Source organism: Rhipicephalus sanguineus, chromosome 1 (genome assembly GCF_013339695.2).
Source record: "Rhipicephalus sanguineus isolate Rsan-2018 chromosome 1, BIME_Rsan_1.4, whole genome shotgun sequence".
NCBI classification, from domain to species: domain Eukaryota; kingdom Metazoa; phylum Arthropoda; class Arachnida; order Ixodida; family Ixodidae; genus Rhipicephalus; species Rhipicephalus sanguineus.
In genome coordinates this window covers 253029709-253055568 of record NC_051176.1, presented here as the reverse complement: position 1 = coordinate 253055568, position 25860 = coordinate 253029709, and the positions used below count along the sequence as shown (strand labels likewise).

Below are 25860 nucleotides of genomic sequence, written 5' to 3'. Positions count from 1 at the left end.
CTATGGCTTTATGGATCGTGTAGGTTGAGATCGGGCGCCATTGACGTAAGTCCACATATATACACGAACACATGCACACACACGAACATGCATAAAGGATGATACTCCCCCCTTCCAGCCCCCCAAAACTATAGTTACTGTATATATACAGTAACTCTACCCAAAACTAGAGTTACTGCATATGCTACCTTTATACAGTAACTTTACCCAAAACTGTCTGGCAGCGCCTCTGTTATCCGTAGCCGTGTTACTATATTTTACGGTATATGGGCCGTATGATGACTAGACGGCAGCTACGCTGGTACAGCCATCTACAATGACGCAAGAAATAACCGTAGAAGGTCGATATTAATGCCGTGACTACGCCTTAGTTTTATACCACTGCAAAGCGGCCGCATTGGGATAGACATTAACACGCAGTTTAAATTTTCCTTTGGCGTGAACAACCCTTGTACAATGCCTAAGTTGCACACGCGAGCTGGTTTGACTGTGTAGCAAGATGTTACCAGCGTTGATGCGGCCGTCCAGTGGTCTGTCAGCGGTCACGCAATAGAATTACTATGCCATGTGGCGTAGTATCGTGAGTATAGTGTGAGTGAGTGTTCAGAAGAGCCGTCTTGAAAAGCCTCAAGAACAACCATCCAGCGATACGTAGGGGCCACCGTCGAAAACGAAGTGGAACATGGAAGCCAGGTAAGTGGTAACCTGCGGCAGTTCTCGATGCGCATTTATGCGCCGTTATCAGCGTGTAGCTGTGATCACGCCCCCTTGTTGCTTTTTTCGCTAGCTAAACTTCGTGCGTAGCACTGGTCACTGTGCTTGTCTGCTGACCTGTACGGCGCAGGTTCGATACCAGCCACGGCGGTCTCATTTTTAATGGAGGTGAGAATGCTATAGGCCCGTGCACTTAGATTAGTGCCCGTTGAGAAACCCCAGGTGGGATACGCTATGGGCGTAGTGCGGGGCTCCCGAAATTTCGACCAACGGTGATACTTTAACGTGCACCGAAATCGCACGTGAAGTTACATGGGTCTCTAGCATTTCACCGCCACCGAAATGCTAGCCGCTGCCGAAACCGAATCCGCTTAATTCGGATCACCAGCCGAGCGCGTGCCTCATAATTACATAATGGTTTTGGCACATAAGATTCCATAATTTACTCGTTTGAAGTGTCGTGCTGCTGTTTCTTCTGTGCACGCTCGGAGCTACTGTTTTTTTATCACTTTAACGCCCATGTAATTAGAAGGAAAACGATTCTTCGGGACAAACCAGCTGAGTATAATGCGCCATAGAAGCGTAGACATTTGGGCGGGTTGTATGGTTCCATTTTGATTATTTGGTAGCGAACACTGCCCTTGTACGTTTTTCCTTCGTCTGTGTTAGCGTTGCGCTACCAAATCATCAAAAAGGAGGATACAGTGTGACGCACTTTTGCACTGGCGGCGTTGTTGCCAAGGTGTTGCTAGAGTCACTGGAAAAATTTCAGAGTATCGCATCTGTTTTCCGCGCGCCGCCGCCGACGCGATTGGCTTACTCGCATCACGTGACCTCTCGCCGCCATATCCCTTCCAAGCGCTTTGGGTGCAGGCGCGTTCAATGCAGAGCGTGGCCGGACATTTAGCAGTATACCATGATCCCCAGAGTACTTCGTCGCTTTTTTAAACGCGTCATGCAGACAGGGGCGTAAGCAGACATATTTTTTTTTGGGGGGGGGGGGGGGCACGGGCCCGGTGTGCCACCCCCTGTCTACGCCACTGCATGCAGATGCCAGAAGAGAGTAGCTCACGATCAATCGAACGTTACTGGTGAGCTACTCTGGGAATCTCGTTTGCGTTTGCCGTGTGGGAAAAATTAATGTCAAAAAGCGCCGTTCTACGTGGCTGCATAGTTGCCCTGAACGAATTCGCCCCCCTCGAATAACACTCCTTCCTGATGTGAACTACACTAACTTTGCTGGAAAAGATCTTATGCGACAAGATACTTCACCTTTTCGTTTCGCTATGGTCAGCGATATTGAAAACTACATACCTTTCTATTTGCTCGGCTGTTTATATCTCGATCTGTTGAACAGATTACGCATGCTATCCGAGTTATAAGCGTGCCACGCACGAGAGCGAAATCGAAGTTTATTAAAATAATAACTGTTTACTGGTATACCTTGAAGGCAATTGTGGCATGATCTTTGGCATTGCACAAAACAGAAGCGTGGAACTCTGTCGATAAACTTGGTATAAGGCAATGTTATCAAGCATATTTTTACATTTGTTGCAAAAAAATGCTGCTAATGCTGCATTGCACCGAGCGTACTCTTAAAATGCTGTATAGTTAGTGAGAAATGGTCACAGCAAAAAAAAAAAGCAGATCCCACGCATTGAGGGAGTCGATTTTATGCGAGCCCTAGGTCTATATACATACTGTGTTGCAGTAGCATGCGCTTTAGAGATTCCGGGATGTGCTATTTTTGATCAAAAGAACATAAAGCACCGTGCCGAGGAAGTTTTAATAAGAGTACATTATGAAAAAAAAAAAAAGTGCAGCAGTGCAGAAACCGAACCCCAGCTATTTACGCGCTGGCAACGCACAAAAAAAAGAACTGTTTGTCAGAACACAGCAAAATATTTGCAAATTTATTGCAACGTTGGGAATATTAAGGAGACAAGAAATAGGAAATGAAACAATTAGGTAGTGATGTCAATAACTTTTGATGACCTATTTTCTACGTACGTAAGATAAGATGCACCTTACCTACCGCACGCCGATTCGCCCGTGCGTTCAGCTGCTGGCGTTCCGAATCAAGACGTCGCGCACAACTTCCAATTACCGTACACACACAATTTCTATTACACATGTCAACCAATTGAACAGCAAGCACGGTGCGCAAGTAAGGTATGCGTCAGCGATCAGTCGAAGGACGCAATGCTGAATGTTCTCGATGTTCGATAACGTTCTCGAGTGCAGTGAACCTGAACACCAATGCAAAGCTAGCGCAAACAGTCCAGATTCACCAAATGTCGAAGTAAATGGCATCTCGCACGATGTCACTGCGCTAATGCAACTATGTTTACAGATCCGGACCTAGCGAGCACGCCCGGGCGTGACACGAAACGAGACCGATGAAGCCATGAAGAGAGTTCGGGAGCACATGGCAACATTCGCCGTACGTTTCATTAGTTACACCGCTAACCGCGCAGTCGATCCATACCTGTCGATGACTCGAAATCACTTCTAATATCCTCTTGAAGAAACACACACACATAATGCCGGTCTGCCGAGCGTAACACGGCACTGAGGCTAAAAGATCGGGCACTTCTCAACACAAGCTAGCAACGCGCCGGACGGCCTGGAAGGGACATGGCCGCCGCCACCCAATGTTGCCCGCGTGCAGCCTACCTTTGCGGTACTCTGATTTTCCAGTGACTCTAGCGTCCAACAGCTCGCAGCGCCACTTTTCGCTCTAGGTAAGTGTAGGAAACTATGGTTGACCGATGACCAAGCACTCCGTGAAGAGGGGTGGTTCCACTGGTCCTCGGAGAAACGTCCACCATGAATCAAAGTTCTTTGTACAGGCGACACCGACGGTTGGTGAACGCGCACAAGGAAAAAATGAGTCCACAGCAAGCATGACTTGCGACTTTTAAGCTCACTTCTCCGGCTTCCCCGGAGGGAGCCATTAGCGTTGGGCCTACTATGGTAACGTCGTGCATTTGCCGATGTTTGGAGTATTCGCCGAGCCTGAGGTGTAATTCCGAAAGCTCGCTTGAAGGGCGCGAATTGTCGTGCGGGAGGAACTGGAGGGTCGAAATAAATGTCCGTGGCAAGTTGACAGTCACTCTTGCATATGTCGAGCAGCGAGCAGTCTCTGGTATAGCAACCGGAACACACTGCGGCGGTGTCAGAAGGCTTGTTAGGCGCAAAGTTTTTCGAAACGTTCCTCACATTTTGAATGTTCGGAGGTTGAAGCCAATTCTGAGTCCGTGTAGAAGGCGCACGGTAACACGAGCGCGACGTCGTTAAGCGCAGTCTGTCTGTGCGTAAGACAGCAATGCGACGCAGAGAAGGACGCAAAATGGCGGTCCAAGACCACGGAAAGACGCTCCCCGACCACGAAAATCACGATCTCATGATGCTTGGCGCAAGCGTCGACATGCCTGGAGTACTTTCTTTATTCGCGCATTGGTCAATCTTGTATTTACGTCACTGTCGCACGCCGCCACGACGCCGTTGTTATCACAGCGATCAGCGCGACTGGCAATGTATAGAAAAGAAAATCTCAAGAAAAAAAGTCCTGTCAGCATGGTCCAGCCGAACATGGAATGTTTTAGAAGCTTCTCCCGTGTTCTTTGACAGCAACTGCGTAGTTAGCGCTGTCGCCTTCGTTTTATCTATGTAAAACGCAAAATATCCGCGAAAGCGCTACATTAACGCGTAATTTTAAAAATGCAATCTGGACGTTACCTTTATTTTGGGTACTTGCGTGCAAAAAGTCCGCTTCTGGTATCCGAGAAAAAGAATATATTGTCGAATGTATTGCTGCAATGCAGGCTTCGGATTCGCGATGGCGCTCTGACCACAGGCGTTGCCCCACGTTCCGAGTTAATTAAATTATAAGCTCTTTTACATGTCTACAATCCGCTTATGAGGCACGCCGAAAGTGGCTGCACCCGGATAAATTTCGTGAGCGTAAATTTAAGTGTACTAGCGCACTCAAAGAGAAGAGCAGCGCGAGTAACCAAGACCGAGGCGAAGGCAGGAGGACACATACAAGGCGCTGACTAACAAACTAGTTTACTAGGGAACAGTCAGTAAATAAAAAAAAAGTAGGGACTTTTCTAAGCTCGTAGGCTCGGATTCGATTCCCGGCAAATGCGGCTGCATTTCGATGGGGGCCAAATGCAAGAACACCCGTGTACTTTGGTTTAGGTGCTCGCTAAAGAACCTTAAACAATAGTACCCCAGTACGTCGTGCTTCAAAATCACATCGTAGTTTTCATCCGCAAAAGCTCAGAATTACATTGAAAAAAAAAAAAATACGGATTCGAGATATCAGAGTAAACGGTGTACTGTCGCATGCTGTACAAGATTTCATTTTGGTGTATCGAAACTGACGGCACTCTGATCCAATTATTTCCTTTTTTTTTTTTTTTTGGTACGGCAATCCTTCGAAGATCTCATGCTGGCGTATCAGCCCAACGCTGTGCAGTCGGTAAGCAAGGGTTCGCAGTTACGCTTCCTGCAGTGTTCAGTTCTTCCAGTTCACTAATTTACCGAGACCAATTCAACACGCTAGTGAAATACACCAGCATTTTAGTTTAATTCCCTCATCCATTGAGCACGTTAGGGGGGTTATACGTATGCGATCATGTCGTTGTAAATAATCCATTATGAAAACTTGACAACGCAAACAAACAAGACACAGAACAAGCAGGACAAAAACTTTTGTCCTGCTCCTTATGCGTCTCGTTTGTCCTCGCTGCCAAGTTTTCATAATGAATCTATAGGGGTATTCACACGAGGGAAAAATCCGCGGGGAGACGGGGGGATCGCGGATCACGTGACCGCGACGTCACGGATTAGTGAGTGGGCGCCAAGAACCTCCTTAGAGGGCGCGACCCCCCCCCCCCCCCGGCGCGCCTCCTCCGAGGACACAGGGACCTTTTCACCGACAGGACAACCGATCCCCCGGCGGTGGGAATTTCGGGCTCTTGTTTGGCCACATTGTTGCATTTGCTCCTGCAGAGAGCGGCAGCGGGTGTCCAGTCTGCAGGTGGTCGTCTGCAGCTCGTCAGCAGCTGCTAAAACGGGCGGTGCAAGCCACCAGGGTAGCCTGGTAACACTGGTCTCCCCCTCCGTTCGCCTCGTCCGTGTGAGTGGGGGACATTTTTGCGGGATTCTCCTCGCGAGCTGACGTCACTAGGCTCCGCCTTTATACCCCGTGTGAATACCTGCAACACTTTTTCAGCATGGTCAGAAAACGTGCCGATCGGTTGTCGAGGCTCCCGAGAACACGCGAGCCGACAAAAAATGATGCTTAGGGCGTCACAGGCAGTTTTCACGCCATTTGCCGATTTGAGCATGGCGCGCTCGGTAGTTACTGCGGCCGCCGCGAAAGGCCGCCACTCGACCGCGAGCACGCGCGCACGTGATCGCACTGAAATACGGGGCACGCGTTCGAAAAAAAAAGACATAAAAGAAAATGGGCTCAAGGCAAGGTCAGGAAGCGCGCGTGACGTACCTTCTTCCCCTGTGCCACCCCCCCCCCCCTCTTGCTCTGAGCTTCCAGCGCTTTCGTCGTGGCGAGAGATTTGTAACTACGCTCGTACTAGACTGATTCTAAAATTTTTTTTGCGTCGTTCGATTCGTCAGGCAACAAGTTCCTTTATTGAAGCCATTCCATGGCCACTTGGAAAAGTGTTGCAGGGCCCCTTTAAGGCACAACGGCTCTTTTTTTTAGGGGACACTAAAGAGAAAAACGATTTTTCTCGTGTTAGTGAATAACTCTTTCACGATACCAAAAACACCACGCTTACGGCGAGAAGACGCTTCGCAAGTGAGAAAACGAGCAAAAAGATAATGCGGGTGGCGACACCACCTTGAAGTTCCCGCAACGGTTGCCGTGACGTCATAGATTTTGAGGGTGTCTACTAGCGCCTACGTAGTTCCTAATCGATAAAAATCAAGTAGTACATTTTCTTCTGAGGGAGCCAGAGACTCAACGTACCAAGTTTCTGGAAATTTCGTTGAACCAATATGGGGCCAAAATGCGATAAAACACTTTGAAATCCGCGACGTCACCATGGGAGGTTTCGGCGGGAATTTTAAAAGGGAAACTTTTGCCACTGATTTTCTCATCTGTTAATAAACTTACGGTGGTGAAATTAGCGACCCGAGTTTTCACAGTACAAGTTATCAGTCTAAACTAATTTATTTTTTCACTTTTTTGTCCCTTTAGTACAGAGTATTGTTTTGTCTATTCGTAGGAAAGGTCATAGGCACCCGGCAATGCAGTTTGCTTGTACACGTCGCGCCGCCTAGCAGCGGTGATTAGAACCCACGGGGCGGCCCTTCGCGCCATTCCACCGTTTTGCGCATTGCGAACAGGCGCAATGGATTTACCGCAGTCCGTTGACAACTCCGTCGTCAGAGGTGGGAAAAAAAAGAACAAACGCAGATACTGCTGCGTTAAAGATTGCCACAATAAAGAAGGGGATGTCGGCATCATGATGTATCGCTTCCCATCGAGACCGTGGGAAGCAACTCGGCGGCAGAAGTGGATCGCAGCTGTTCGGCGCGTCAAGTATGTGTCGCCCTTGCGAATTTGCGTTAAACGACATCAGAGCAAAAACATAACGGGAAGCATTCGTGCAACGCACGGCAACGTACAACTGCTCACAAGCGTGTGTTAAAACACGCACAGTGGTTGTCACTCGTGAAACCTAACGTCGTAAAAGCTTGGACGCACGGCGCATTTTTCCACGCATTAATTTGTCAACGTGCCTTGCCGCTCATTTGTGCACCAGGACGATGACTAGACGTCTGCGGGCAGCTCGTACACGAAGAGTCCTCGTGTAGGTTTACGTAGAGTGCCACCGCTGCGCAGTGTTTACAGTTGCCCAGGGCGCCGTAACGGCACGTACAATTGCCGCTGAGAATTTCTCGGGGCGTTATCGACAACTTTGCATGAAAAAAAAAAAAAAGAAATGACGCAAAAAGAGAAAAAGTGAGAGATGATCATCAGGCATGACACATGCTGGAACAACAACACTCGTATGCATCGCGAGCGGCTGTCGACATGAGCGTGGCAATGCCTGTCTTACGCGAGGTGCAAGTTCACTTATAAGTAGAACAGTAGATATAAAGGGACGGACGGAGACACACGTCACTGGTTATACGTAGAAAAATAACCCCAAAGAGATTCAACGTAGGCACGTGTCGCTGCTTTATTCTGTTCTCGCTTATCTTTCCCAACCCAGCAAATATTAGGCAAGCTCTTAGTAATAAAACAAGTGACAGCTGATCGAGAAACGTATACGGTCGTATTTGTGCGCTTAAGTGGGATAAGATAATGACTTTTCAACTTGTAGTTCAACGTCGTAAGCATGCTTGCTTTGCTGTGACAAGCACTTCGCTGCGATGTCGGTGTTCACTTCTTTAACACCATACACATGGTCGTTGTCGTACAGTGCGCGTCCCTTTTCAAGCGTCGGTGGTCGAAAATGGGCATCGATGTTTTCAATCGCCTTAAAACCGCAATACAAAACCAGCGACATGCTTCAAACAGCACGACAAACACACGCCATGCACGGTAGAAATGGCTCGTTGGCCGCCTCGACGCTACGCGGAATCGACACCGTGGCGCTGATGGCTGGGCCGATCGCAGCGCCACCTAACCATTGTCGGTTGCCTATAGGCGAAACCGTGCAATGTCGCAAATTTTGACGCCGATACGCAGGCACATAAGCGTGCGCAGGGTTCTCCATGAAGGGGAGGGGGGTGCAAGTGTCACCATCCTCCTGTTGGTCGATTTCGAAAGAAAATGAGCTCTGCAATGGGTGAAAAAAATGGAAATGGCGCGATGACATGTGGGCAGGATTGGCGCCCCCTTTAGATGTCTAGGGGGGGGGGGGGGGCTTCCTATCCCCCCTCCTCACCCCCCGCTTCGTGCGCGCATGCACGTGCACTATGATTCGACGGCTTTCCATCTTTCCTTGTCAGCACGTGCGAGCGTAAAGATGTACACGTTCCTTGGTTCCTGTGCACGCGCACTGACAGCGCGCAAATAATTACGCTCACCGAACAACGTATGCACCTGCTGTTTATATGCATCTGTATATGCACTTCTGTGTAGATATTTGCATTGGGTGAGGAGGACAGGGCAGACAACCATCGCTTTCCTCCTTTTTGGCTCGTGCGTGACTTGCGTTTGTTGCCGGCTCTGTGCACAACTACGCAGTGAAGCGAATGGCATCTATGCATGATCAGTGCAAGAAGTATAATTAAAAAAGATATATATATATATGCTTCCTTCGTCAGGGTTTCCTGTGTGGTGCGTCTGCATTTATTGGTCGGTCTCACCATTAAAGTGCGGTTCAATATTCCACAATCTCCAGGATCGACCCACTCTGACCGGCACACCAAGCCCTGCAGACGGTGTCATACCAAACAGGGCCGGTCCTGGATACGGTATAATATAGTATAATTCCACGAACACCGCGGCGGCCAAAGAAGGCCCAGGCACTTCACGTGTTTCGATTTAGCCAGTTACACGTGGGCCCCACCGATGGCCACCATGCAGCTTGACGTGAGTCAGCGTCACATGCGGCAACTGTTCACGTATAATGCTTTGCATATAAGCAGATGTCAACACAGAGTCTGCCAGATATTTTTTCCTTTTTTTTTGCATTTAAACACTTCGAGTGCGGCGTGTGTATTTCGCGGAATCCGACATTTTGTACGATCTGCTCCGGTCCGGTTTTCAAGGTTGGGCCACCGAAGAGATCGGACCGCACGGAATAGTATATTCGAAGGCTGAAAGAATTAGTGCGTTCTTACGCGCTGACGTTGGGATATTTTAATTATTTTGGCAAATGAGCGAGCGTTGCATAATTGAGGAGACACATTCATGCAACAGCGTGTTTATTCAGCGTGTTTATATAATCTACGAGAATGTCTCATCGTGTATATTGCAGCACCGGTACATAAGTAATCGAAGTTTGCTTATTTAACCATCATTCGCCTGCTGCAGATCTCGAGAATTATCGGTACAGTTCTGTGTACACCCTAACAACGTTGTGTGACGACGTAGTCTCGCAGTAAATTCAAGATCGCATATGTTGTGAATAAAAAAGGAAGCTAAGAACTCAGAACAATAAAAAGTATGTCCCTGGGTCTACAATTAAAATTAAAATGTAATATTTGAAATGCATTATATAAAAGTGTATGAACATGTTCACGCCATGCCTGGTGTATATAAAAATAATTCCTAGAGGTGGTTCATTGGTTCATATCGTCAATTTACGTATTAGATTTATGCGGCATGAAATTAACTGCACGCCCCAACTGGGACGAGCAGGTGGCTGTGCTCTAGCGCAATCATCGATAGCGTCTCAGAGACTTGGCATATGTCACACTACGTATTTGCGTGGCGGATTCCAAGAGTCGTGTTACCGATCGCTTGAAGCCACTTCGGGCGGTCAGCGTAACGCCGCAACTTCTTTCTCACATGAAGATTTACGCAGCACTATTCCGACCTACCCTGCGGCGGTTATGGAGCGTAAGGCAGAGCATACAGACTGAGGCCATGCGGTATGCCCTGGCTTCCGTGTCCTTGCGAGCCTTGCTGTGTACCTATCGGGTGTCGCGGCCCTTACGCGAAGCACTTCTCTGTGAAGTGTGTCCTGGTGCGTGTATGATACATTGCCTCGGAATGGGGGGTCGGGAACAGCGCAGTATTTCAAGCATCCATCTTCTTGATGAGAGCCCTGACGAGCTTCTCGAGGTCCTTCTTGCGTTTCTGGCCGGTTTCGAGGACCTCTTCGTGATTGGCCACTTGCTTGGTGTCGTAGTTGCTTATGCACACGTTGCTGATAAGCGACAGGCCGAATACACGGAGGCCACAGTGTCTTGCCACGATGACCTCGTGTGCCGTGCTCATGCCTGCGACAGTGAAGTAACAAGCAAATGTAGCTTATCTGTATACTACTACCTGTGGTACGTTCTTCAGAAAGCACAGAAGAAAAAAAGCTAGTAGTGGAAACGTGTAATCTCCTAGGCTCGGGATTCAAGGCTGCCATAGACTGTGCGCCTCGACTATTTACCAATAGCTTTACTAGTCCATCATTTGCATGCCTGTGCATTTGCGTGTGATGGAGTTCTAGGATGAACTCCATCGGACGCGTCGTGCGCACGATCTCATTAGAACATTCCAAAACAGCCGAGAAGCTTCCACTGCATTCAGGCGTGGCTTGCGCCTATAGCGATAACACCTGTAAGCTGTTTGCCTATTAAGCCCGTTCTGCATGGGAAAAGAAACAAGTACGCGTGTCAATATATGCAGATTTTTTCTGTTCACAATCTACAAAAGCTTTCAGACGCTCGGCGAAGACACCCGCAAGGGCTCGGGTAGAATTCTGAACATCAACTGAACAGATGGTATGGTGTCAAGTTGCTCAATTTTTCTAATAAATTCAGTTTACAAGAGAAGACTCAGGAACTGCTAGTCGAGCTCGTTCGACTGTGTTGATACTATTAACAAGGGCGAAAACTTCAGGACCGAAGCTAAAGCTGAGGACGACAATACGAAAGTGACAAAATGAACAATTGATTGGTTGCTTAGGTACAGAAAACTGAGGCGCAAAATACATTTCTTGAAAAGGGGAGACGCAGAAGAGAAGACAGAGAAGCGCCATGGCGCTTCTGTGTCTTCTCTTCTGCGTCTCCCTTTTTCAAGAAATGTACTTTGCGCCTCAATCTTCTGTACCTAAGCAATATACGCACCAACTAACCCAGAAACAAGTCCTTTTGGAATTGATTGGTTCCAGGCTAGGCCTGCGTTCCCAATCCAACAGTTCAGGTCCGTCGTTTCATTTTAACAGTAGGTTAATTGAAAAGACAGCAACAAAAAAAATTCTGCGCAAAAGTGAACAGAAATAACATAATCCATGTAAACGTTTCTGCAATCGCCTGGCCCGTATAACCCTTCCCTTTCTTTTGTGCTAGCGCATGGACCGCTAACTTCCCACGGCGATGTTGTCGTCATCCTGTCGATCACTGTCACCGGTAAAGGACACCCGAAGGCTGTATATACAATATGCAAATACTCTTCGGTTAACTTCTAAAAAATTTTTGATCATATATAGGCACGGCCGTCCACACTTCTTGAATCAATCTAAAATTTGAACTCAAAGCCCGGATATTCATCTTTAATAAGTGGGCGTCGTGCACTAGACACTTTTTTCTCGTGAGGAAATGTTGATCGTGAGGTGAAATGTTGAATTCATATTGTACTGAACACTAATGAGTCGTTTCTTCCGAGAGTGGCTAGCCACGTCATATCGTTCAATCGCGCCAGGTTACAATTAACTCGCTTTTTTTCAGGAGTATCTCAAACAAAATGTCTCCTAAACTTGCTCCAAGGTTTCAATTCTAATTAAAGACATTCACACCACCAGCGGGGATTGTTTGAATTAAAGGCAATTTACTGAACGATATGATCGCGCTTTGGTTTCGTTTAATTTTGTTGATTGACGCATACAACGAAGATTTCATGGTCAAGGAAATGGTGTTCGGAGTCTGACGAATATAGGAGTGACATACCACAAGCGTCGGCACCGAGCACTCGGAGCATATTTATCTCGGCAACCGACTCGAAGTTTGGTCCTCCAAGCATACAGTAGACACCTTCACGGAGGAAAGGCCAGAGCGAAAGCTCTTCGTTGGCAATTTTCTTCGCCAGTTCCCGAAGGTCCCTGTCATAGGCATTGCTCATGGCCGGAAAGCGAGGTCCCCACCTTGGCAGGAAGAAATGTGTATAAGAAAACTTGTCCGTGGCCTTAGTCAAGTGCAGCATCTACAAGCATAAATGACGACGAGTACTTTTGTTGCATAATATCAGGGCGAACCTACTATGAAACCATTACCACATTACTCGTGCCCACTGCACAAAGCAACGCCATAAGCGGTGGAAGAACCAATGCATTAATGATAGTTGTTCCACTGCTCCATAGATGGCACTAGGGATTTTTGCACACGGACAGCGACACGAAGAAATCAAGGAGGTGTGCCATATACAGCTTCGCTGTAAAAAACGAGAGATTGGTTACTGGGTTCATATTGAGAAACTTCTTTATTTGCGCACAAGAAACGAACGGCGCAGAAAGGCAATGTGAACGTCGAATCTCCTGGTGCATGCGTACTTCGTTCCTTGAAGTACTCTTCGATATTGTCCCAATAAAACTCGCTCGCGAGTCGCTGCCGTTTTGTGTCTTTCCACCGACCTTCGCCTACTGCATGCGCATCCGCCGTGGTAGCTTAGCACGTAAGGTGCCGCGCTGCTGAGCTCGAGGGCACGGGTTCGATTCCCGGCCACGGCGGCCGCATTTAGATTGGGGTGAAATGCAAATAACACATGTGTGTTCAGATTTAGATGCAAGTTAAGAACCCCAGGTGGTCGAAATTAATCCGGAGTCCCTCACTACGCTGTGCCTCACAATCATATCGGGGTTTTGGCTCGTAAAGCCCCAGCAGTTATTATCGCCTACTGAGCGCTGCTGCTAAATTTGAAAACGAGCGCGACAGGCCCAATATGCAGTCCTCTAAGAGAAGGAGCGGTGCCACAAAGGCAGCAGTGTAGATGAAGCACGTCTATAGAGCGCATATATGCACAAACGCACTTGTGCTGGTAATAAGGTGTAACTTAACTTTAGATATATTGGAAATTCTACACGTGCTCTCTTTTCAGCACGGTATCCGTAAGATTGCGCCGATGCCACGGTGCAACCTTATGGATGCCGTTCTGAAATCAACTAGACATTGCAGGCACAAGAATTTGTAAACACGCATTGCACCACCCTTCAGAAATCAATTTCAAACTTCACGTGAAACTCAAAGGACATTCACCTTTCGTCGTTGCGACCTTTCAGAGGATTGTCGCCGCCGAGGCCGGGGAAGTTTATGTGGTCCCGAATGATCATGATATCACCAGCCTTGAAATTTGGGTTCACCCCACCAGCAGCATTAGTGACAATAAGAGTTTTTACTCCAAGCAGCTTCATCAACCTTACTGGCATTGCACACTGAAAAATGAAAGAAAGACGACACGTGTCATGCAAACAGCGCAAATGCAATTGTAGCTAGTTTCTGCAATTCTGAAGTTTATTTTTATTCTAAGGTGCGCAGCAAGTCTGCATCGACCACAGCTGAAAATCTTACCACAAGTATTGCGGCATCTACATGCCTGTAAACAGGCATCGACATTTTTTTTTTTTACACCTCCCAAACTAGCTCGCTCGATCGAAGGCCCCAGCGATCACATTTTCTGAATATCACAGCGCTACGATATTCCTGCCGGATAGAGGGCAGCCCCCCTGCGGGACCCTCCCATGCGTATTTCGCGCGACAGAGACGGCCGGCGCATTTCATATCCGCTTGAGCAGCGATCGTCGGCAGCCATCGCAGGCTTTCACTCTTAGAACATACGACGCGCGGGGCGATGTTATTCATTTGGACCTTATATTGAACATCACGGCGGCACCGACGCCGGCAGAAAGAATGAGCCGGGAGTGTCCATATAATTCCTATCTCAATTAAAACAATTCTCGCGCTCCGCTCCAGCGCCTTTTCATTCCTCTTCGGCCACTAAGTGACGTAATGTTGCCCGTAGGTGACGTTACAGAGCACTGAGCTCGTCGATGGATCCTCCGCACTAGGAAGCTGCGCCTTGGCCCTTCGGTTCTGGTCGCGCAATTGTCGCGCGTGTCGCGTATTTCTTTACTTGGTCGGCGAGTAGCCTGCGAGTAGCCTTGCTCGGTCGTTGGCTGCGCGCCAATGGCGCAAATCGCTGACGTCGTGTTACGTTGGCGAAGTGGGCGTAGTCACGACGACGGGCTACGCTGTGGGAATCGAGCAGCGCCTACACTTGCGCCTCGTTCTCCTGCTAGCGCGTTGTGCCGTCCCCGCGCAGCTGGATCTCCGGGAACCGCCGTTAAACGGCAACATGGCTGGCCAAGGCTAGCGTACTCTAAGTTAGCGTTAGCGTTTGCGGCCCGCTATTTCCGTCACTTAACGGGAGCTCGCAAGCGGCTAGCGTATGACGCATGCGCATTTGCGTGAAAAGCCAACGCAAAGCTTTGCGTACGCTATTCGAAAACTCCCTATTGTCCGGCGGAAGCCACGCTTCCCTCTCCCCGGCGTGCAGACGTCCGGGCACCGCACGTCGCACGGCACGCTAGCGTACGTCACTGTGCCAGGCCTGTCCTCTGTGGCCGCCAGTAATCAGCCCCCCCCCCCCCCCCCCGCTCTCCAAATGATCTCGCTTTTGTCTGGCACTTGCTCGCCGCGGGTAGATGCTAACAGGCCTTCAACAAGAGGTTCACGCACTGCCCTAGCAGCGGACTTCTCGTCCGTGCACTCGGCTGCTCCCCTTTGCGTGATAGTCGTAGAGCCGCAGGCAAGCGTACTCGATCGGTCTTGCGGAGCTACCCTGTGCGGCCCGCAGTCCCGTCATTGTCGCACAGTGCTGCATCTTGGGTTAATAAACCCGCATTTGATGGCAACTTGCCTCGAGTACCTTTTCGGCGTCGTGTAGGAGAATCGACGAACCCGTCCATAGCGTCTTTGTGGGTTACGGTGGTGGAGGAGCGTTGCGTCCCGTCCCGATCGCGCTCGTATAGTAAGCCTAGTGCAAACCTATCTCCACATAACTGGCGCCCAACATGGAGCCCACAGAGGAATCCCAAAGAAGGGATCTCTCCCGGTGACCGAAAGCAGATGGACGCCTAGGCGGTCATACCTCGTGCAGTCGGTTTCGTCCGCATAGAACGTGATCAAGTCCGTAGCCACGGGATCTAGCTGGAACGAGCGCCTCGAGAGGGTCTGCTCTGATGCCATGCCGAAACCAAGTTGGGCGCCAGTTATGTGGAGATAGGTCTGCACGAAGCTTACCCTACGAGCGCGACCGCGAAGGGACACAACGCTCCTCCACCACCGTAGCGCACAAAGACGCTACTGCCGGGCTCGTCGACTCTCCGACACGGCACAGAAAAGGCACTCGAGGCAGGTTGTCAACAAACACGGGTTTATAAATCCAAGATGCTCGCATCCCTGCAACGAGAGTGTCAAGCGCTGCCTTTGCAGGCACCTTCTCGTTCGCGCATTCGGTGGTCCCCTTGTGTGGTAGCCGATAGCACCGCAGGCAAGCGTACTCGATCGGTCTTGCGGAGTTACCCAGTACGACCCGCAATCCCGTGACTGTCGCGTGATTGTCGCACCCCGCTTCACGGCGGAGAAGGATTGGGAGGCCGAGCGAGAAACCGAAGCCTGCCGAAGTAGCCATGAAAAGCTTGTTCCACTGGCGTAAATCCCGGGAGGGTCAGGGGGGTCCTGACCCCCCTTGTGTTCAGCCTGGGGGGGGGGGGACACCATTTGCAAATGTCCCCCCTTGAGATTTATTTTTCAAACATCATATGTTTGAATTGCTTGGCAGTTAAGTATAGTAGCACTTCAACTTTCTGTAATGCCTGTTTATTTTGTGGTGTGTAGGTCCTGTGTTCAATACCCCTCAGCTGTGTGAGACTATTGAAACTGCAACTGCCGCTCGACCGGTTTCAGAGAAGAGTCAATAAAACAATGCCATTACGTGAGCTGGGCACCCATGCTCACCCTTTATTTTTATTTTTAAAAGATTATATAATTTTTATATAAGTAAAAATAACACCTACATTTATAAAAACAAAATGGCCACCATGACGGGATGTGTGTCCCCCCCTAGTGATTTTTCTGGATTTACGCCACTGGCTTGTTCTATCCCCTGTAACTTTCTTATTACAGCACTTATTCGCAAATTTCTTGCGGCAGCATGTTCACATCGTACAAGTACGCATTTAACACAAATTTTGCACCTCGGGGTTGTCTAGGGGCAACAGGACAGGATATATAGGTACACTTATGCATTGGTATACTGATAGTTATATCGCGTGCAGCGTGGAGTTAAGGGATGCATACCTTAAGACAGCGCAAGAGAAGTACGCAAGTGGATCTATTAGCATAAACGTATTTTTCGAAAAGTATGCATTTGGCAAATCTGTGCGACGATAATATAGGGGGTTTGTAACGGAAGACGTCTGAAGGGGTTTCGCGACCTTCTCTGGAGTCCCTGAATGCTCCATACATGACTGGAGTATCAAGGAACGGAGCGCTAAGAAGGTTTATAGCGTAATTATTATGAAACCGATGTGCACAGATGCGTCACGCGCTTTGGGGAGTAGATACAATGGTGGGGACAAATGAACCTTAAAAATTCCTCGTATCATAGGATGACGACGGTTTTAGTTTACACTCACCCATCTTGTAAAGTCACTCTTCCACGCATAAATTAACAGATGTTAGTACAGCTCATAAAGTTTCCTATAGATACACTAGAGGAAACTCTGGCGCTAGTTTCTATGGGAGCTGCAACGCATGGCGCTTCAGCCAGCATGGGAATGATGGGTAGTACACGGATTTGCCTAAACTTCGTTCTTTCAGCTCCGTTTGGCTCCACGTCGCCTGCATCCGCTTTGTCGCAAGACGAAGTTCAGCATAGGCCAGCAGTTCCACTTCACCACTTTAACCTTTTTAGGCTCACTATTTCAAATCTGCTCACGAAGTTCACAACGGTCCATTCTTTTACGCGAAACGAATGCCAAAACACAGCAATAAACAAAGCCACAAGTGCGTTCGAAGCCGTAAGCACAAAGATTAGGCAAATCAGTGTACTACCCATCTTTCCCATAGTGGCTGAACGATCGCAACGCCAATGTTCCCTCTAGGTAATTGTAGGAAATTCTATGGTGCAGCTATGGCGGAGTTGAATATTGTATGACAACAGTTGTACATGACGATGTATGTACTAGATGCATAATTGTACGCACAATATTGATTTTCAGAGTTTCATAGGGCTTAAAGAGACACTAATGAGAAAACCGAATTTTCTCTTATTAGTAAATTACTCTTTCACAATACCAAAATCACCACGTTTACCACGAGAAGACGCTTGGTAAGCGGGAAAACGCGCAAAAAATAAAATGCGGGTGGCGGCGCCACCTTGAAGTTCCCGCACCGATCGCCGTGACGTCGTAGATTTTGACGGCGTCTACTAGGACCTACGTCGTTCGTGATTGGTAAAAATGAAGTACATTCACATCGGAAAGGGCCAAAGACCTAACATGCCAAGTTTCAGGAAATTTCGTTAGGCCAATGTCGCCAAAATATGAAAAATGCACTATGAAATCCGCGACGTCACGCGCGGAGATTTCGGCGCGAAATTTGAAACTGAGGCTTTCACCTTGATTTTCTCCTCTGGTATTAAAACTATTACGGTGACATCAACGACATTAAGAGTTTCAGAGTAGAACTTATCAATGTTAACGAATTCGTTGTTTCACTTTAGTGTCCCTTCAATGCACTGATACTAATAACATCAATTCGTATACCTTCCATAGTGGGTAGCCTTCGTAAGGATGAAATCGTCCTTGCATACAAATGACCGTCTTTCCTTCCAGGCTGCCTAAAACAAGCTTTCCGCTGTGACCAGGAACTGAAAAAAAGAGAGAGTAAAAAAACACAGTTAATTGATGTTTATCCACATTTCCCTCCCGGCCAGGTCAAATGCGCGCGTTCTCGAGGCTTTTTGCACTCGCACTGCATAGGCCATTGGAGAATGTTTAAGGTTAACTTTTATTTCTGTTACCTCGTCTAACATCTTAACAACATGAACTATCGCTTAGTATGTTTAAGGGGGTATGGTAGGGTAGATCGACAAAAAATCGATTTTTGATTACATTACTAAATAATAATACACACTATGAGGAGCAAAACCATGCATTGGCGAGCGCATAGGAGCGCTCGGAGCCATTTTGGAATGGCGCCAAAAACCGCGCCTCCTGATGGATGCAAGGGCTTGTCTACATGATGTTTTCCATCATTGTTTCTGCATGTATGTATTTTTTATAGTAAATATGGCTAGATCGGTTAAATATATTCATTTCTTACAATTTTTAATAGTTCTGATTGCAAATTTCCCCAGCAGTAATGCTTTTCTAGCGTATATAGTCAATGGTTTATGTAGTGAGAACTTTCCGCGCGTGTTTTTAAACATAAAGGCGCGTTTTTCTCACGATCAGATTTTTGACAATTTTCGAAACTTTATGTACCTTTGCTGAAAAACTGTCCGACCGATTGCGCCGAAATTTTCTCAGAATATACTTAGCTACCTTCCAAATAGTCGGAACCTAAAACGTAAAAAACTGTGTGAGTTATAATTAAGAAAAAAGAATATTAATTGGAAAGTCTCCCTTACGGTGCGTGACATGTGAAGACAATATTTTTTTTCTTGTCAGATAAATATAGGAACCCGTCTTTAGAGCTAGAGGTTAATGCCACTACCATGTGGAATTAGCGTGCAAGAATTCATGGTCATACTGCTTTTGGTTTCTGAGAAAAGTGCATTTAATATTACACACCAGTATAAAATTTAGTGCTTAAATACAAAACAGTAACAAAAGCTACAGGGTCGAAATCGCACAAAGTGAAGGCCAACGGCTTCCTTATTGAGCACGCGACCTTTCAAAATAAAATATGAAAAAGCTGTTGAGTTATAAAGCCGAAACCAAGATGACCGCTTTACCCTACCGATAGTGTTATGACTTTCTCAACATCAAATAAGTTGTAAACATGTAAAATTGCTATGTAAGAATTTGTGGAGGAGGGTCACACGCATAAGTTGCTGCTTAGAGACATGCTACCGGCGTCTGCAGCACCTGTACAGTCAGCGCGAGGCTCTAAAATTCAAATAGTATATGAGCTGTTTGTCTATGAGTCTATGACAGTCTATGTATGAGCTTCCCTTCCAAAAGTGTGTGCATGTGGCAGACACCGCTACAGTTCCATGAGTGTGAGGAAAGGAAATACTTATAAAGACTAACCGGTTGCCTAGTAATAGTATTAAAGCGCTTCGAATTCGTTTGAACTACGATATCTCGAACTAGGCGTTCCTTCGCAGATGTAATTTCAAGGTCAATGCGTGCCGCAAATCGCATCTCGTAATAAGTGCAAGGTGCGCAGTATAGCTGCAAAGAGCAGCAATAAAGCTTTCTGCGACACATTAGGACAGTTTGCTTGTCAACATTATCGCGACGAGCGGCGAGGGATGACGGCGTCCTGGACTGAGAACATTGTGTTAAAGGGGTCATGAAGCACCCCTTGGGCTTCTTGAAAAAACATATCCTGCGGAAAGCTGACACGGCTATGAACTGTTCTGCCAAATATTACAGTCGTGCGCGCCGCGTAAAGGCCACAAGCGGAGCGCGAAGTTGCCGTTTCCTCGGGCGCCCTCTTTTCAAACAGAGGCCGGTTCTCACTCTCGTCGGTGGGCGGGGCGTCTGCCCGTTGACGTCGAGGATCTGCCTGTTTACGTCGCAAGAGACATAGCATGCTTATTGGCCGATAGCCGACGTAAATCGAGAGCGGCGTTCGGATCAGATGCGCTTCTTGCCACGGGGTGCCGCCACTTGCCGGCGCCGCACTACTCAGTACACGGTAGCCGCACTCTGGCACGCGAATCACAGCGGGAGAGCGATCGCGTTTCATGACGAGCGCTGACGTAACTTCTTTCCCCCGTGCCATACCTCCCTGTGTAGCTTCCAGTGCGCTCGTCGGCACGAGAAAAGAGAGAAAGCGCTGAGAGCGTGCGCCAAACCCCCGTAACTCCGCTCATTCTTGACGGATTCGAGAAATTTTTGCGGCAATCGATTCGGGAGGCAGTAAACTCCGATAATGAGGTCATTAGATCATTACTTGGAAAAGTGGTTCATGATCCCCTTTAAAGTTTGTTTTGTTTTTTTCTCAACGAGAAACCGTTACTTGGTTAGGTTGGCGAAAACGCGCACCCGCCGGGCGTGCGCAAAATCCGTGTCCGGAAAGCACGTGACCTCTCCCACCGGAGCTGAGCGACGCCAGCGCCAACAACTGCCGCAGCAACCACTTGCGGCCGCGGTAGAACACTTTAGCCGCGGTAGCCCCTCTAGCCGCGGGTTACGAGAGAGGGGATCCCCGCAGGCAGAAGGGGAAGTCCCAACTCGAAGGGCGCGCGCCATTGTCCTCCCTATCAGTTGGCCTTTAACTTCTGTGGAGGCAGTGCCGCAACAGCCTGCGTAGCTGCAGTGAATCTGATGTCGACGTTGTAGGCCTCAGCACAGACATCGGCAAAAGACTCGTCGACGAAGCGCTCCCTAACTTGACGAGGAGGACTCGGGGGAAGAACGTGAATTAAAACGTGTATGCTCTACACTCAAGTCACGAAATACGAGAAGGGCTAGGAAAGGCAGACACGGGGAACCCGCTCGGCTAATTAACGTTATGCATTTGATATCCGTAAATGATTGTGAGAAACATTGACGTACTCGATGGACTTGTCAAGGGAGCGGTTGTAAAGCCACGGCATATGCAGAAAGACGTTCACGGAGAAATAATCAGAGTGTAGCAAGAATTCCCGCTGGGATCCGGGCACTTTGCTTTCAGCAAGAGCGAACGAATAAGACTCAACATTCTATAACATGATTCGGCCTCTCGCATGGCCTCATTCTTTATAACACAATTCGACAACACCACTTTGCAGCGCCCCTGCCTTACAAAACCTAGCCAGAAAAACGTTTTCATGTTCTCATGTCATATAAATATGCCTAGGGATCATCTGCAACATTTTTTTTTTACTCTCCTATTCTCCTCCTGTAATAAACCGTTTTGTTTTGTACTCCCATGGTGTTGTCCCTGCTCGGTCCGCCACCTGCATTTCGGATACCAAGAACGTTCGCACGTGTGCTTCGTTTATGGAGAAACTTCAGAAGTCTCTCAACCAAGCATAACGGAATACCCTTTTTTTTTCTGTTAATACCACGAATATCATGATAAGCGCCGCTCATGACACTGTGAATAAACCTCGCATACCAAGGCATGCCGGGTTCCTTTTTCTCTAGGCTCGGCTATCGCTTTCATACGACGCTGAGATCAGCGGCAGCACGAATGACACCACCTCCAGCAGGCCTTATCTCGAGACGGCGCCCATCACCCCGTACTTATCAGGAGGGACTGGCGAAACGAGACAGTCCAGGGATGGAGAGTGAGGGGCCTTCGAAGCGGCAGACGAAGTCAAGGTCGGAAAAACACCTACGCGGTTACGGCCGCTTGAACCGGCTCTCCTCCGCTACCAGGGAAGGGGGGAGTCAAAAAGGGCCATTTAGTTCAGTCCCGTCGTAATACAGAACCAGTCGAGCTAAGATATATATCTTCAGCCCGATCTCTCAGGGTCAGCCTTTATGATCGAGGCACGAACTCTCTATTTCAAGTTGATGCAGCGCTCTCACTATGTTGGATCTCAAAAGCCTAGAGGTTAGTATAGGCTTGGGCACTTTATTCATCAGCAATTGCACTATAGGGCGGGTATTGAAGCGCTTCAGAAATGCTGCGAAAACCGTTGTGCAGGTCGGACGGAACGGCTCGCAGACTGCAGATATGAACCAATACATTACCGGCGCAGCTATCTCCTCGCTGTATCCAACCCCTTGGACATTACTTCCCTCCAAGGCTGCTACACTAAGGCAGCGGGTACTGCTGCGGCAGGCACAGACTGGAACGCTCCTTAATTCTTTCCCCGTGCAGTGTTTTCACCGAAAGGAAGAGCCTCGTGTCCTGGGAAGCTCACGCATTGGGATCTGCACCCCCTGCAATAGCTGGGTGGACCTCGAGCACCTCATCTGGGACTTTCCGCTTTACTCTTGCTCCAGACAACGGGCCGTTGCTTCGCTTCCGCCAAAATGGCGACCGAGTTCCTTCCAGATCCCTGAACACTTCAGAGGCGCAGCACTGCCGTGGTCGTCAGCGAGCTATGGCACTCGCTACTCGGGAACCTAGATGACCCCGAGACTGAGGCTCCAGCCACTGGCGCCAGCCTTCATCTCGGGGGTTCCATTGAAAGCGTCAGCTCCGGCGATGCAGATTAACCAACAAGCCTCCATAATACCACTGGCTCCCTTTCCTTTTCTTTCTCATCCCTTCACCAACCATTCACCGGAGCCCTCCAAGGGCAAAAATGTGAATAAATACCGTAAACAACAACAACGACCCATTGGCCTTTCATAACACGCGTTCATGTTATATACTACGGGCTTTCTGGTCTTTCTGTTGCGCGTTAGGTGAGAGTTGAGACTCTCTTTTTCTCCATCTTCTTGAATGTTATCTCATAAAAGCCAGTAACAACAACAACGACACCTACAACTACTACTACTACTACAACTACTACTACTACTACTACTACTACTACTACTACTACTACTACTACTACTACGACTACTACTACTACTACTACTACTACTACTACTACTACTACTACTACTACTACTACTGCTACTACTACTACTACTACTACTACTACTACTACTACTACTACTACTAATAATAATAATAATAATAATAATAATAATAATAATAATAATAATAATACGTACTATAATGCCCGCCAGGGTGGGCTAGTGGTTATGGTGCTCGACTGCTGACCCGAAGGTCGCGGGATCGAATCCCGGGCGCAGCGGTGGCATTTTCGATGAAGGCGAAAATGCTTGAGGCCCGTGTACATAGATTTAGCTGTACGTTAAAGAATCCCAGGTGGTCGAAATTTCCGGAGCCCTCCACTACGCCGTCCCTCGTAATCATATCGTGGTTTTGGGACGTTAAACCTCTATAATAATTATAATTAATAATACGTACTACTACTGTCGTTACTGCTATTACGACTTTTGCCATCCTCACCGCTATTCGTAGTCCAGTACGTCAAACTCTAGCGCACATGTCGCGTCACGTTTAAAAGGAGCGCTGTTGAACTTCATGCTTTTTTTTTTTTGCTGCTCTGTGAAAGGCTTTTCGTCATGAGTAAGCATTATTATGTCGGAAAACGTATACGACTCCACTGACAGACAAATAAATAAGCATAAGAAGGAGGTGCGTTCTTGTCGCACGTGACAAAGGACATACATTAGTGAGGAGTATTATAAGACCGGAAAACGGTGTTCTGTAAAGTAAAAACGCTGCAATTACCGGCTCCTTGTTCTAAAAGAAAAACACATTAGCCGCGGCAGCAAGCGTTCTATATTATACTTGTAGTATATGCAAGGTATCGCACACACGGGGGCTATATGCGTTAATCTGAGCACATTTATTCGCTTGTCGCTTTTACATTCGCCTTAGTGCAAACGGTGGCTCATCGAAATCTAGTTCACACCCCACGATATCGACACTGGTGGCATACTTCAACTATATTTGGTTGCTTGCCAAAATCAGTGCAAAATTATTGTACTTATATTTATCTTAATTGTGCATCCGCACACACTTGTCACACAAGCCAAGTTGTCACTTAATAGTATGCAAGATTGTACCAACCTGTGCTAACAGGGAAATCTGGAATGTCCTTGTACTGAAACTCCTTGCTGCCTCCGATGAGGTCAGCCAGGGAGCCCAAGCCAGAGCCGCATATGATTCCTATCGTTGGTCGGTGCTCCGTCTTGCTCAGCAGGAAGTTTGCGATACTTTCGATGTGTTCATACGAGTATCTGCATAAATCAACTGAGGGTACTTAATTTACAGCGCATTCTGACAATCCTTTTGCGTACCAAAAGTGCAGCCTAGGTGCTTTTTACATGCTTGATAACAACAGTGACTAAGCGTCGAGACATGCACGCAAAATAGTGCGTGCGCATTCATGGAGAGCATGGTTTTCTAATCATGGCGTGTAAATGCTACTCGGAATATATATTTTACTACGAAGCTTTCAATGAAAGTGAATGTTTCGTTTGCATTTTCATGTACGGCATTTACTTTTGCATTACCTATAGAATTTCGAGGTAATGACCAACTATAACCACCGAGAAAAGAATAAAGAAAAAAAAAACATTGCACTGGTCAAGACTCAAGAAATAATCACAACACAGCAGTGCCGAACACACATACACGCAAACTGATGTGACATACGTAAACTGATGTCGCGGAATATTATTCGACATACGCTTCTAATGCATGATTTAGCCTCCTATGTGAAGTGAACGCTATAATGTGTCTAGATTTCGCGCATGCCGATATTCTGAACGGCTCACGACGATTTGGCGACTGATTCGTCTTCTTATGTAGTTACAAAGGAATAACTGTAACGTCATAAGTCAAGGACATTCGCATCTAGCATGTCAGAAGTGATCAGGGCAGAGTTATGAAAAGGCATTTCTTACTGTTCATCCTTGGGAGAGCTCATGGCTGGGTTGTGTCGACCGAAACCGTCGGATTTCAACTGACGCGGCTACGCAGCTCGAAAAACTGAGCCCGGATAGATAAGACCCGTTGTTATATACCTCGCGTCGACGGATGATAATACGCTGCATTTTAACAGCTTAACTGCCACTGGCGGAGGAGCACACACATAATAAATACGAGGCTCAGCTCTACGTGAACTGTAGAAAGCTCATTTTCGACGCGGAGGCGCGTTACAACGCTGACGCAGTGCCTGCAGTAAGACGTACCACGCCTTTCACTAGTGCCCTGTAAAGCCTTAAAGACGATAAGGATAACGCAGAAGAGCCCTTTTTGCGCTCCCATTTCTTGTGTTGTGGCCCATGAGCGTAATACAAATGCGTATCCAAGCAGGTTCTTGACGCGAGATTACTGCTTATTGTGCATGTTTCTTTATGCAAAAGAACCTTGAATTATGTTACATCCTCTCAACGCATTTGTGCCGTGTATAATTCGTTGTCCACAGCGTTTGCATGCAAACCCTCACCTCTTGACGAGGGGAGGGGGCGGGGGGTATATTGTCACGCATGCGTGGTCCACTCGTTCTATTATTAGTTATCCATGTTATATGTTGTTTAATGGCGCAAGGGCCACGTCTGGCCAAAAAGCGCCAAGCACAGTATCATGAATTTGTAATATTTGTAATGTGTGTGCGTGCGTGCGTGCGTGTGTGTGCGTGCGTGCGTGCGTGCGCGCGCGCGTCTTAGAAAGGATAGCTCTGTCTTAGAAAGGATAGCTCTGTCTTAGAAAGGATAGCTCTTTATCTGACAGGTGTACATATGG

General features: G+C 47.8%; 1 protein-coding gene across 2 annotated transcripts in view; it reads right to left on the bottom strand.

Moving 5' to 3' along the window:
• Positions 1 to 10431: 10431 nt before the first annotated feature.
• LOC119377889 (purine nucleoside phosphorylase) overlaps positions 10432 to 25860 on the bottom strand; it is a 29505-nt gene continuing 14076 nt past the window's right edge. The window contains exons 1-6 of one of the 2 annotated variants that reach the window (XM_037647189.2): positions 25020 to 25112; positions 24181 to 24350; positions 18186 to 18289; positions 13615 to 13790; positions 12313 to 12506; positions 10432 to 10653 (exon numbers count right to left, since the gene is read on the bottom strand). In XM_037647189.2, the coding sequence (XP_037503117.1) occupies positions 10451 to 10653; positions 12313 to 12506; positions 13615 to 13790; positions 18186 to 18289; positions 24181 to 24350; positions 25020 to 25042 (870 nt within the window). In that variant the 5' untranslated portion in view covers positions 25043 to 25112 and the 3' untranslated portion in view covers positions 10432 to 10450. Of the gene's footprint in view, positions 10654 to 12312; positions 12507 to 13614; positions 13791 to 18185; positions 18290 to 24180; positions 24351 to 25019; positions 25113 to 25860 lie in introns of those variants that run through there. The other variant, XM_037647184.2, reaches the window with a different exon arrangement.